Source organism: Sciurus carolinensis, chromosome 8 (assembly GCF_902686445.1).
Source record: "Sciurus carolinensis chromosome 8, mSciCar1.2, whole genome shotgun sequence".
NCBI lineage: Eukaryota > Metazoa > Chordata > Mammalia > Rodentia > Sciuridae > Sciurus > Sciurus carolinensis.
In genome coordinates, this window is record NC_062220.1 from 12,583,974 (window position 1) to 12,598,502 (window position 14,529).

At 39.0% G+C, this 14,529-nt stretch overlaps 1 protein-coding gene across 1 annotated transcript; it reads left to right on the plus strand.

Moving 5' to 3' along the window:
- The first annotated feature begins 10,949 nt into the window (after nt 1-10,949).
- LOC124991965 (olfactory receptor 9A4) lies at nt 10,950-11,891 on the plus strand. Its single transcript, XM_047562932.1, has one exon. It carries the CDS (start codon nt 10,950-10,952, stop codon nt 11,889-11,891), a length of 942 nt encoding a protein of 313 aa, XP_047418888.1.
- Nucleotides 11,892-14,529: the final 2,638 nt, after the last annotated feature.

Genomic DNA, 14,529 nt, shown 5'->3' on the forward strand with positions numbered 1-14,529 from the left:
GGCTATCTATACTAAACCCACAGCCAACATCATTCTTAATGGAGAAAAACTGAAAGCATTCCCTCTAAAAACTGGAACAAGACAGGGATGCCCTCTTTCACCACTTCTATTCAACATTGTCCTTGAAACACTTGCCAGAGCAATTAGACAGTCCAAAGAAACTAAAGGGATACAAATAGGAAAAGAAGAACTCCAGCTATCATTGTTTGCCAACAACATGATTCTGTATTTAGAGGATCCAAAAAATTCCACCAGAAAACTTCTAGAACTAATAAACAAATTCAACAAAGTGCAGGATATAAAATCAATATGCATAAATCTAATGCATTTCTATTCATCAGTGATAAATCCTCTGAAAGAGAAATTAGGAAAACTACTCCATTCACAACTGCCTTAAAAAAATTGGGAATCAATCTAAAAGAAGAGGTAGCAGACCTCTATAATGAAAACTACAGAATACTAAAGAGAGAAATTAAAGAAAACTATAGAAGATGGAAAGATCTCCCATGTTCTTGGATAGACAGAATCAATATTGTCAAAATGGCCATTCTACCAAAGGTGTATTACAGATTTAATGCAATTCCAAATAAAATCTGAATGACATTCCTCATAGCAATAGAGAAAGCAATCATGAAATTCATCTGGACGAATAAAAGACCAAGAATAGTCAAGGCAACCCTGAGCAGGAAGAATGATGCAGGAGGTATTACAATACCAGATCTTAAACTCTACTATAGAGCGATAGTAACAAAAACAACATAGTATTGGCACCAAAATAGACGTGTAGACCAATGTACAGAATAGAAGACACAGAGAAAAACCCACATAAGTACAGTTATCTCACACTAGACAAAGGAGCCAAAAACATACAACAGAAAAAAAGATAACCTCCTCAACAAATGGTGCTGGGAAATCCATCTGTGGTACAGTGAAATTAAACCCCTATCTCTTATCCTGCACAAAACTGAACTCAAAATGGATCAAGGATCTAAGAATTAGATCTGAGACTCTTTACCAAATAGAAGAAAATGTAGGTCTGATGCTTCATCATGTTGGCTTAGGACCAGACTTCCTAATAGGACTCCCAGAGCACAAAAAATAAAAGCAAGAATCAATAAATGGGATGGATTCAAACTAAAAATCTTTTTATCAGCAAAGAAAATAATCAATAATATGAAAAGAGACCCTACAGAGTGGGAAAAAATCTTTTCCACACACACTTCAAATAGAGCACTAATATTCAAAATATATAAAGAACTTAGAAATCTTTACACCAAAAATACAAAGAACCCAATCAATAAATGGACTAAGGTACTGGGCAGACACTTCATGGAAGAAGATATATAGGTGATCAACAAATGTATGAAAAAGTGCTCATCATCTCTAGTAATTAGAGAAATGCAAATCAAAACCACCCTAAGATTTCATCTAACTCCAATTAGAATGGCTATTATCAAGAACACAAGCAATAATAAGTGTTGGCGTGGATGTGGGGAAAAATGCACACTCATACATTGCTGGTGGAGTTACAAATTGGTGCCATCAATTTTCCATACTGGAATGCAGTATAGAGATTCCTTGGAAAACTTGGAATTAACCCACTATTTGACCCAGCTATCCCATCCTTGGTTTATACCCAAAGGACTTATAGTCAGCATACTACAGTGATGCAGCTACATCAAAGTTTATAACTGCTCAATTCACAATAGGTAGATTGTGGAACCAACCTAGATACCCTTCAATAGATGAGTGGATAAAGAAACTGTGGTATATATACCCAATGGAATATTATTCAGCCATTAAGAAGAATAAAATTATGGCATTTGCAGGTTAATGGATGGAATTGGAGAATATTGTGCTAAGTGAAATAAATCAATCCCCCAAAAATCAAAGGTCGAATGTTTTCTGATAAGTGGATGATAAAGCATAATGGTGGGGTGGTGGGAGTTAAGAGAAGAATGGAGGAACTTTGGATGGTGTAGAGAGAAATGGGGTGGGAGGGAGTGGGAGAAGGAAAGATAGTGAATTGAGACAGATGTCATTACCCTATGTACATGTATGATTACATGGATGGTGTGAATCTACACTGTGTTCAAACATAGAAATGAAAAGTTGTACCCCATTTGTGTACAATGAATCAAAATGCAGTATGTAAAAATAAAAAAATTAATTTAAAAAGTTGTAGACTCTACAGGAAGGAGATACCTGTCTGCCCTTTTACAAAGAAAATTCTCTATTCCCCTAAGAATTGTTTGCAGAATTACTCAAAATCATTAAAGAACTTGGGCAAAGAGACATCTGTTTGGAGAAATGTCTGGGAGTCACTTTTCACACTCTGATATCCCTTAGGGTTACGTAATCTTTTTCCTTCTCCTGGATCATCTCACCCAACTCCCCAAAACCATTCAACCATTTTCTTTGTTACCATATATTTAAGTTTTTTTTAAAAAAAAATTTATTTGGTCTAATTTGTTGGACATGACAGTAGAATGCATTATACATTTTGATAGATCATACATAAGGATTTTTTTAGATTTCTTGTTTATTAGTAGAATAATAAAGCATTGGTTATATGTCTAGATTCTTTGGCTCAACATAACCTTTTAGAAACTCATTCACGATGTGTCTATCAATAGTGCATTCCTTTTAATTGTCTAGTAGTTTTCCACTGCATGGATATATAACAATTTATTTGTCCACTCACTTATCATTTGAGTTGTTGGCAGTTTTAAAAAATAAATACATAGACCCATTTGTGTGTGTGTGTGTGTGTGTGTGTGTGTGTGTGTGTACACATAGTTTCATTTATCTAGGGAAAGTATCTGAATGGGGCATCACAGGTAAGTATGGTAAATGTATGTTTAATTTTTGTTACTCACACCATTGTACATATTGTGCACTTTCATCAGTCAGGTATGTGAATTCTAGTTGTTCCATATATTCACCAACATCTAGTGTGCTTCAAATCAATAGAAGATACATGTTTGGAACTTAATCAGAATTATCTATTTCATTTTTATATGTGTTAATTTACCTGCATGATATTGTACCTGAACCATATTATCTTGATTACTATGACTTTATAGTAGGTATTGAAATTAGATATTAAGAGCACTCACCTCTAGATTTTTGTTTTTCTTTCATTTTCATTTTCATCTTTTTTTTTTATTTTGATTCATTGTACACTGCTTTTGTTTCTTTGGTTGTACACAAAGTAGAGTCACACCATTTGTGTAATCATACATATACATAGAGTAATGATGTTTGCCTTGTTCTATTATCTTTCATTCACCCTGCCCCCTCCCACACCTCATTTTCCTCTATACAATCCATCCTTTCTCCATTCTTGCCTCCTCCCCCCATTTTATATCATCATACACTTATCAGAGAAATCATTTGATCTTTGGTTTTTTTGGAATTGGATTATTTCACTTAGCATGATATTCTCCAACTCCATCCATTTACCTGCAAATACCATAATTTTATTCCTCCTTATGGCTGAATAATATTCCATTGTGTATATATACCACAGTTTCTTTATCCATTCATCTACTGAAGGACATCTAGGTTGGTTCCACAATCTAGCTATTGTGAATTGACCTGTATAAACACTGATGTAGCTGCATCACTGTAGTATGCTGATTTTAAGTCCTTTGGGTATAGGCAGAGGAGTGGAATAGCTGGGTCAAATGGGGGTTCCATTCCAAGTTGGGCTAAGGAAATGAGCAGACACTTCACAGAAGATCTGCAAGCAATCAACAGATATAAGAAAAATGTTCAACATCTTAAGTAATAAGAGAAATGCAAATTAAAACTACCCTAAGATTTCATCTCATCCTAATTAGAATGGCTATTATTAAGAATAAAAGCAACAAATAGGTGTTGGAGAGGATGTGGGGAAAAGGTACACTCATACATTGCTGGTGGGGTTGCACATTGGTGCAGCCACTCTGGAAAGCAGTGTGGAGATTCCTCAGAAAACTCGTTTTTCTTTTTTAAGACTGTTTTGGCTATTCTAGTTCCTTCACAATTTGGATTGAAATTGCAGTGAATCTATAGACTAATTTAGAGAGACTTGACATTCTAACAAAATTTAGTTCTCTGATTCATGAAATTGGAATATTTCATCATTTACTTAGGCTTTCAATTTCTCTTGATAGTGTTTTATAGTTTTAAGTGTTTAGATTGTACATATACATTGTTATATGTATTCCTTCATTTTCTTCATATTTTTGGATGTCATTGCAAACTGTACTTTTATATTTCCATTTCTGATGTTTATTACTAATAAATAGCAATACCACAGATTTTTGTATATTGATCTTTTATCCTGCGACTTTGATAATCATATTCATTGGTTTTACTAGACTTCTTAAAATCTTCAACATATGGAAGTATGTCATCTTTAAATAATTTTATGCTTTATTTACTAACTGAAGCTTTTAATTTTATTTTCTCACTTTATTGAATTGGCTAGGAATTCCATTATACTGCTGGATGGAAATAGAGTAGATATTCTTGCTCTGTTCCCTATCCTACAGGAATAGTATTGAGTCTTTCATGAATAAATTTGATGTTAGTGCCAGAATTTTTTCTTAGATTCTATTCCAGTTTGAGGAAGATCTCTTTTGTTCCTAGTTTGTTCAGTTTTAAATCAATGGATGTTGTTTTGTGTCAAATGCCTTTTATGCCCTTATAAAAATGATCAATGGTTTTTCTCCTTTAATTCTGTTAACATAGTGAATTGTATTGATTGGCCTCCTAATATTAAAAAAAAATTGTATTTCTAGGGTAAAATCACCAATATGTTATGATATATTATTGTACCTAAACATTGCTGGATTTGATTCTTATAATATTTTGTTAAAAATGTTTGCATGTTGTTCATAAGGGATATTTGTGTGTAGATTTATTTTCTTGTATTGTTGTTGGTGTCAGGATAATCCTTGCCTTAAAAAATGAATTGGGAAGTATTCCCTTCTCAATTTTCTAGAGAATTTTTTGTAGGATTGGTATTATTCCTTCCTTAAATATTTGATAGAATACACCAGTAAAGACATCTGGATTTGGATCTGGAGTTTTCTTTGGAGGAAGGTTCGTTAACCATGAATTCAATTTGCTTGATATATGTAGTCATATACAGTCTTTCTACTTATTCTTGAGTTGATTCAGGCAACTTTTATCTTTCAAAAGATTTTTCGTTTTATCAGGCTTGTCAATTGGTTTTTGAGGTATCTTATTTTGTTCTATTCAATTTAAAATCAAAAGTAAAATTTAATTATACTTCTGGTTCATAGCAGATCAGGAAAATGAAAGTTCTCTAAAACAGTCTTGGTAATTGTGTGAATTAATTCAAAATCTTTGGACCATAATTTGGTACCATGAAAAGGCAATGCACATCTACATCTTTTTAAAAATTTTATTTTTTTATATATTTTTTATTTTTACAGGCTGCATTTTGATCATTGTACACAATGGTGTCCAACTTTTCATTTCTGTGGTTGTATGCATCTACATCTTGACTTAGAGATTCCAACTGTAAACAATTGTTTACATATTTATTAATGTCTAAGAAATATTTATAATATCATATTTTATAATAAAATTGGAAATGACAAAAATTGACCACAGAGGGCTAGCTAGGAAAGAATAAGGCATCCACATAAAGGAATATTATATGAAAAAAGAGGTGAGGCAATGCATGTTCACGTGGAAAGGGATCTTTATGTGTTAGGACATGAGAAAGAAAAGGTCACAAAACACATTTGCACAGTATTCTTTTAAAAAGACAAAGGACCTCTGGTCTAATTCCTAAGTTCTTAATCCATTTTGAGTTGAGTTTTGTACAGAGTGAGAGATAGAAGTTTAATTTCATTTTACTGCATATGGATTTCCAGTTTTGCCAGCACCATTTGTTGAACAGGTTATCTTTTCTCTGTTGTATGTTTTCGGATCCTTTGTCTGGTATGAGGCGACTGTATTTATGTGGTTTTGTCTCTGTGTCTTCTATTCTGTACCTTTGGTCTGCCTGTCTATTTTGGTGCCAATACCATGCAGTTTTTGTTTCTATAGCTCTGTAATATAGTTTAATGTCTGGTATTGTGATACCTCCTGTTTCACTTTTTCTACTCAAGATTGTTTTGGCTATTCAAGATCTCTTATTCTTCCAGATGAAGTTCATGATTGTTTTCTCTATTTCTATGAGGAATGTCATAGGGATTTTAATTGGAATTGCATTGAATCTGTATAGCACCTTTGGTAGAATGGCCATTTTGACAATGTTAATTCTGCCTATCCAAGAACATGGGAGATCTTTCCATCTTCAAAGGTTTTCTTCAATTTCTTTCTTTAGTGTTCTGTAGTTTTCACTGTAGAAGTCTTTCACATATTTTGTTAGATTAATTCCCAAGTATTTTATTTTATTTTTTTGAGGCTACTGTGAATGGAGTGGTTTTCCTAATTTCTCTTTCAGAGGATTCATCACTTATGAATAGAAATGCATTAGATTTATGTGCATTGATTTTATATCCTTCTACTTTGCTGAATTCATTTATTAGTTCTAGAAGTTTTCTAGCAGAGTTTTTTGGATCTTCTAAATATAGGATCTTGTCATCAGCAAATAGTGACAGCTTTAGTTCTTCTTTTCCTATTTGTATTCCTTTACTTTCTTTGGTCTGTCTAATTGCTCTGGCAAGTGTTTCAAGGATGATTTTGAATAGAAGTGGTGAAAGAGGGCATCCCTGTCTTGTTCCAGTTTTTAGAGGGAATGCTTTGGGTTTTTCTCCATTAAGAATGATGTTGACCATTGGCTTAGCATAGCTAGCCTTTACAATGTTGAGGTATATAATATCATGGCATTTGCAAATAAATGGATGGAGTTGGAGAATATCATGCTAAGTGAAATAAGCCAATCCCAAAAAAACCGAAGGGCGAATGTTTTCCCTGATAAGTGGAGAATGATATATAATGGGGGTGGGGAGTGGCAAGGGAGAGAAGAATGGGGGAACTTTATGGAGAAGGAGATGGAGAGGGAGGGGATATAAAAAATGGTGAATGAGACAGACATCATCACCCCTCTATGTACATGTATGAGTACACGAATGGTATGAATCTGCACCATGCACAACCATGGAAATAAAATGATGTACCTCATTTGTGTACAATGAATCAAAATGCTGTCTGTAAAAAACTAAAAGACAAATTAAAAAAAAAAAAACAGACAAAGGAGATCTAAGTTAGGAAATTTCTCTAAGATCATGCAGCACACCGGTTTCATTTTGGCAGTTTAAAGAACTGGGAAGGAAGATTATTCACCTTCTAACCCTAAAGCACCAAGGACATTCTCAGATGTAACAAGGGTACTTACCATGGAAATCAAAACCCAGATGAGTGTTTTCTCAGCCTCGCCTTTTCCATCTTCTCCAGCACCAAGCAGGTTTCCCGTTTACATTCTGTTGATTCTCCAGGTTGTGAATGCAGCCGCCTGCAGAGGCTCCCGTCCGCTCTCCCCACTTCGAAGAGTCCCAGCTGGTAATGAGAAACTGCCCCAGGAAAACAGCGCCCCGGGAAAACAGCGCCCCGAGAACCCTGGGTGCATGCACACAGCTCCGCCATGCCCCAGCGACCGAACCTCGGACCTTCGGAGTGGAGCTTGACTTGGGCAGAGCCTGTCACGGCGTGTTCTGTAGAGTCCACGGTACCAGGAGCGGCAGCCTGTAAGACACACATGGCTTTGTCGGGGAATTTTGGTGCGGTTAAGGCTGTGACCATGACCAATGTGCAGAGAAGTTGGTGCATGGTTTACCGGCCAGTTGTTGGTTCTCCTACTGGAGGAAGGAGCTGATTTGGGTTTTGAAGTGCTAAGAGAATCCTGGGAGGTCCTGGGATGAAAAGCAGGTATCTTTCAGAAACCTAGACTTGAGGGCTCTGGGGAGGTGACCTGCATTAAGAAGTCCCTGTTATCAAGAATACAAGCAGGATGTGGGGGAAAAGGTGCACTCATGCATCGCTGGTGGGTTTGCAATTTGGTGCAGCCGCTCTGGAAAGCAGTGTGGAGATTTCTTAGAAAACTTGGAAAGGAACCACCGTTTGACCCAGCTATCCCACTCCTTGGTTTATACCCAAAGGACTTAAAATCAGCAAACTACAGTAACTTAGCCACATCAATGTTTATAGCATTTCAATTCACAATAGCTAGATTGTGGAATCAACCTAGATGCCCTTCAATAGATGAATGGATAAAGAAACTGTGGTTTATATACACAATGGAGTATTATTCAGCCATAAAGAGGAATAAAATCATGGCATTTGTAGGTTAATGGATGGAGTTGGAAAATATGCTAAGTGAAATAAGTCAATCCCAAAAAACCAAAGGCCGAATGTTTTCTCTGATAAGTGGATGATGATACATAACATGGGCGGGGAGAGGGGGCAGAGGGAGTAAGGGAAGAATGAATGAAGAATGAATTGTGTAGAGGGAAATGAGGGGTAGGAAGGGGGTAGGGGGTAAGAAAGATAGTGTAATGAGACGAACATCACTACCTTATGTAAATGTATGATTACACACACCGTGCGACTCTACTTTGTGTATAGTCAGAGAAATGAAAGTTGTATCCCATTCATGTACAATGAATCAAAAAAATAATAAAAATTGAAAAAAGAAGTCCCTGGTGGTTAAGATTTCAGGTTTTTCCACTAAACAAAAACTTTAAAAGTTCTGAAATTTAATTGGTCAAAGTTAGAAATAACTAAAAGTTTTTTTCTGCTCTTCCAGGCTGATTGCTTAGGGAGTCCCTGAACCTGGGCTAATTAAGAGGAGGCACCTCAGTGACTAAGTCCTCCTGGGAAGGAGGGAGGGAGGAAGGAGAGGGGAGACCCTCAACTCTGTGTAGCACTCTTATTACTGGACTTCTTGAGCCCCTGCCTGAGGACAGCTTCCTTCCTGACGGTGAACGGAGACAGCAGCAGCTCACAAGACTCAGGTAGGGAGTGCCAGAAGTCTCTCCACAGTGGCGAGTGACTTCTTGGGGGTTCCCTCTGTGAAGGAGATGCAGGGGGATCTGGGATCCGGTGGGCAGTTTTGGACCTGGCTGCCTTTGAGAACCAGGACAACTGGAGCCTGAAGAGTGGGCTAGGGGAGCAGCAGAGTGGACAGGCTCGGTCCCAAGTCCCTCCTGCACAGCAGAGAGCACCTTTAGCACTGCACTGGCCCGGACTGGACACAGCACCACTTCCTGACATTAGTGAGCATCCTGGGTAGAACCAGCATTGTTTAAACCATAAATCCTACATCTACATCTAGGAAATATTTTCAGCATTACTTATTTGACTCTAGAACTTTATATATACACACACACAAATACACACGAATGCATGTTTATTTATGCATTTATTTTTTTTTGTACCAGGAATTGAACCCAGTGGTGCCTAACCATTGAGCAAATTCCTGGCCCTTTTCTTACTTTTATTTTGAGACAGCTTCTCACTAGATTGTTTACAAGCTCACTGTTATTGAGGCTGGCTTTGAACCTGTGATCCTCCTGCCTCAGCCTCCTGAGCCACTGGGATTATAGGCATGTAGCACCATGCCCAGTTTATATATATATGTACATATATAAATAGATCTATGAATTTTATGTGTCAGTGTTGGAATACTGGTTTGAAGGTGTCCTTATCCTCACAGAATTTATATTCAAACATCATAGATGAAAAATAAATAAAATAAAATTTCCTATCCCTCTTCCTTGCTCTATTTTTTCTTTATGGCTTGATTAACATAATAGTGAATCATGTGTTGCTTTGCTTTGCGTATGAGATTCAGCCCTCATGTCTTCCTTGAATGTAATGAATTCCACAGTGCAGGGATTTTCTTTTGTTCTCTTCATGACTGCATTTGTTCAAAGTTAAATGAAGAATGAAATCAACAATTAGATAAAGTCAGGCAGTAGCAATGGCCATAAAAAAAAGTGAAGTCCAAAAATAGTGAGCATGCTTTTCTGTTTTGCGTAGGGCAACTGGAACAGCCCTTGAAGAGGTGACACGTGCTACCCGGATAGCAAAGGAGAGGCAGGCAGTCAGACAGCCAGCATCTGCCGGCCGGACCTGTTCCTTTCTGTGCCAGCTGCTCTCCCTCCCAGGGCTTCTGAGGGAAAACAGCTAGAGAAGCTGGTCTGCTCTCGGAAATTACCCCCGCCCCGGGGTCTCGTGGAGATCTTGGCCCTGTGGCATGAGGAGGTTTTGAAGTCTGGCAACAGTAAGGAGCTGTCCTTGTTGCCCGCAGTGGGTCTCCAGGTGACCATTACTGTGGAGGGCTAGGGTTCAGAGTGTTGCTCCTGGGACATCATCTGGAGTGCCTCTCTCCGTGTCCTCCGGGGCCGTTAACTGGGAGGGAGTGGAACAATTCCAGGACCAGAGAGGCCTGATTAATGCAGCTTCCAAACTGGGCTATGTAATAGAACTATAATGCACCTATTAAAAAACATAAGTAAAAGGAAGACCAATAGATTAGAGAAAGGGAGTGGGGACAGAAGGGAGGGATGAGGAAGTTCTGGGGATTGAAATGCAGCCAATTATGTTATATGTATTTATGAATATGTTAGACTGAGTCCCACTATTATGTTTAACGTACTAAAATAAAGAATAAAACATAAAAAACTAAAAACACAGTGGCTATTTAAAAGGTCTTTGGCTCTTTCACCCCAAGAGAAGGCATCTGCACTGGGGGAAAGGCTAAGGGAGGTTTTCTTCACCTGGATAGGCATCTCCACCATTCCAGGGAGCGGGAGACCTGAGGTGACAACAGTGGGCCCTGGCTGCGTTGCCTGAACCTCAGGCTGGAAATGGTTGCTCATCCCGGCTTCCTTCCTTCTCTCCCAGAGCAGGCCGCGTGGAGCAATGCTCTCTCTTTTTGCTATCCAGGTTTCTCAAGAAGCAGAAGCGAGAACCCAGCGATGGACAATCACTCCAGTGCCACTGAATTCTGCCTTCTAGGCTTTCCCGGGTCCCAAGAACTACACAGCTTTCTTTTTGCTCTATTCTTTTTCTTCTATTCCGTGACGCTAATGGGAAACATGGTCATCATCATGATTGTCTGTGTGGACAGACGTCTCCAGTCCCCCATGTACTTCTTCCTCGTCCACCTCTCTGTCCTGGAGATTCTGATCACAACCATAATCGTACCTGTGATGCTTTGGGGACTGCTGCTCCCTGGGATGCAGACAATATCTCTGACGGGCTGTGTTGTCCAGCTCTTCCTGTACCTTGCAGTGGGGACCACGGAGTTTGCTCTGCTTGGAGCCATGGCTGTGGACCGTTACGTGGCCGTGTGTAACCCTTTGAGGTACAACATCATCATGAGCAGCCGCACCTGCAACTCTGTGGTCATTGTGTCGTGGGTGTTTGGGTTCCTTTCTGAAATCTGGCCAGTTTATGCCACATTTCAGGTTACCTTCTGCAAATCAAATCTGCTAGACCATTTCTACTGTGACCGAGGACAGTTGCTCAAACTATCCTGTGATGATACTCTTTTCATGGAGCTTATTCTTTTCTTGATGGCTGTTTTCATTATCATTGGTTCTATGGTCCCTACGATTGTCTCCTACACCTACATCATCTCCACCATCCTCAAGATCCCCTCGGCCTCTGGCCAGAGGAAAGCCTTCTCCACCTGTGCCTCCCACTTCACTTTCGTTGTGATTGGCTACGGCAGCTGCCTGTTCCTCTACGTGAAACCCAAGCAAACGCAGGCGGCCGAGTACAACAGGGTAGCATCACTGCTGGTTTCCGTGGTGACGCCTTTCCTGAACCCTTTCATCTTCACCCTCCGCAACGACAAAGTCAAAGAGGCCCTTCGGGACGGAGTGAAACGCTGCTTCCAGCTCCTCAAAGATTAGCCCTTCTCTAAGTCAGTTGCAGGTGGTCCATGCTCTCTGTGGATTATTTAGTATCCTAAGAAAGCCCAACTCCTCCCTACCATTATCATCATCACAAAGACCACGTGTGTGTACGATTCCCAGTCATGCCACAGAAGTAGGTAAGCAGACAAAAACCAATTCCAGTCTCTGCCCATTAGAATCTCAGAAACTTGATCTCTGCTCATGTCCACTGTTGAATTCAAGGAAGTGTGTTCATGGGATGTGGAGGAACTTGAAGGGGGAAACCATAATCCATTTATGAAAATGTATTTCCTGGGGGAAGAGGGGACATGGGGATGGAGGTGAGTGTGAGCGGTGTAACCACTAGAATGCAAAGGAGAATGATCGCTCTGGTCCTTCGTCAGCATTGCCAAGTTCAGATGATCAGTGTGGTCCTTCGTCAGCATTGCCAAGTCTTGCCTGTTCCTTTGTGTGATTTTTTTGAGATATGGCCATATACATTTGAAATATCGCTAGGCTCTCTCTCTGTGGTTGTGGGTCGTATCGTCCTGATGCTATTGCTATTGGAAAGTAGCATTGTTTATATCTTCCACAGAGTCAAGAGTGGAGAGATGGGGTGCGGAATGTTCTTCACTTGGCGACCTTTGCTCATGTTCGGAAGATGAAACTGTTTGGAGATAGGTGTGGGGGCCAAGTTTGTTTTGCTACAGAGTCTTGTATAAACGGCTCCTCTTTGTGCCAGGCATAGAAACAAGGGCAAATATGAATTAAATGACTGATTCTAGGAGGATCATCTTGTGGATTACAGATTCATAAAACATCCAAGTCTATTCACACTTCTCCTAGACCCAGACTGCACACTTCGTAATGCCTGTTGATTCTCTGTCTCCCAAATCCAACAGTCTCAATAGACTTCCATAAAACTTGGCAAAAATGTTTAAAAAATGAGAAGCTACTCTTTTGATTCCCAAATCCCTAGCAATTCAAAGATTTGACTTTTGGCAATGTAATTGTGAGAATTTTATATAACGTTGGAGGACGCGTTTAGAAGGAAGGAGTTTACCTAAATGTGTACAATCAATAGATCCTGCCAGGCCTGAAGTGAAGAAATGGAGCTGCCCTGTGGTGAGGGAGGGGGCCCTCACAGTTCCACAGAGCCCTGTGGGAGACCTCTCGTCTTGTCTGGCGAGGGTGGGCAAAGCCATCAGGTATTATGGGGTGGTTTGCACTGCATGAAGTCACCAGACACGGTGGTGAGTGGGAACTTAAATCCAGCCAGCCCATGCACTGAGAGCCGACCCTTGAGCTCCGTGAGGCTGCACTGGTTGGAGAAAGAGCTTCTGGTTTCCAAGTCCAGTTCACGAGGATCTGTTCTGATCAGAAGGTACACCCCACTTATTTTTTCTAATTCATTAATCCAGAGCTGGAACCTCTAACAGATGAGAAAATAGAGGCTCCGAGAGGTGAAGTAACTTGCCCAAGTTGACTTAGCCATCAAGTCTGTCTCATCCTGTCTGGAACTCTGGAGTACTAATTATTAACATGGAGGCTGGAGAATAAGAGTTTTTATATCCATCTCTGATGGGGATAAAAATGAATGGTGTAAGGAATAAGATGGTTGAAAACCTGATAATCATGAAGAGTGCGTGTCCTCTGGCCTCCATACTTGCTGAGTGGGCTGGTGAGCCCACGGAAGGACGTTCTCATGCCTCAGGCCATGTTGATTGCATTTTCTCTAAATTCTTTCCGACAGTTTTTCTCTCTCTGCTGAAATTTCTCTCTCATTGCACACCGTCCACCTTTTCCATGACATCATATAAATTTTTATAATACTTTTACATTATTTTTCAGTAGGAGTTTGAATCATTTATTGATCATTTCACTGTATTCTTAGTGGATACTCTAGGGCTTATCTGATCGGAATTGAGGATATTTATACTTAACAACACCAGTGAGAAAAAACATTACTCCCATATGCCTGGATTCCCCCTTCCTCCCTCTTGGGCTATCATTGTAGCACATGTTTTGTCCATTTCCTTACAACCTCCAAAATCTATTGTTAAACCAATTATTTGTGATTTTTTTAAAGAAGTTGGGAGAAGAAAAGAGAGCAAGTATGTTTCCAATCTTTGTTATTTTAACCTTTTTTACATTTTCTGGTTCTTTTCATTAGTTCCCCAGATTCAAGTTGCCATCTGGTGTCATCTCTTTATTTCAAACGGTTTTGCTACCTCCTATCTTTTATGCTTTTATCGTTAAACATATTACTTTATGTTTTCTATTTAACAGCACAATTTTGTACATATGGTTTTATACAGTTACTTTTAAATCAGGTAAGAGAAAGAAGGACGAGAAATATGAATTTGTACTTTCTCTTATAATTAAAAGATTGCCGCTGTCAGTGCTCTTTGTCTTATTTGTGTGAATGGTAATACTGTCTGGAGTCACTTGTTTTCTTTATGAAGAACTTTCTTTAGTATTTCTTACAAGGTTGATGTGCTAGCCACAAACTCTCCTTTAGTTTATATGGTAAGTTTTTTTTTTTTTACCTTAATTTTGAAAGATAATTTTGCTGAGTATAGGATTCTTGGTGGACCATTTTTTTTTTTTTAATTTTAATACTTTGAATATATGGTTCTATTTCCTTCTGGTCTCA

What these genes read in the sequence shown, in the direction of transcription:
- LOC124991965 (XM_047562932.1), top strand. Translation starts at nt 10,950, where the DNA reads ATGGACAATCACTCCAGTGCCACTGAATTCTGCCTTCTAGGCTTTCCC.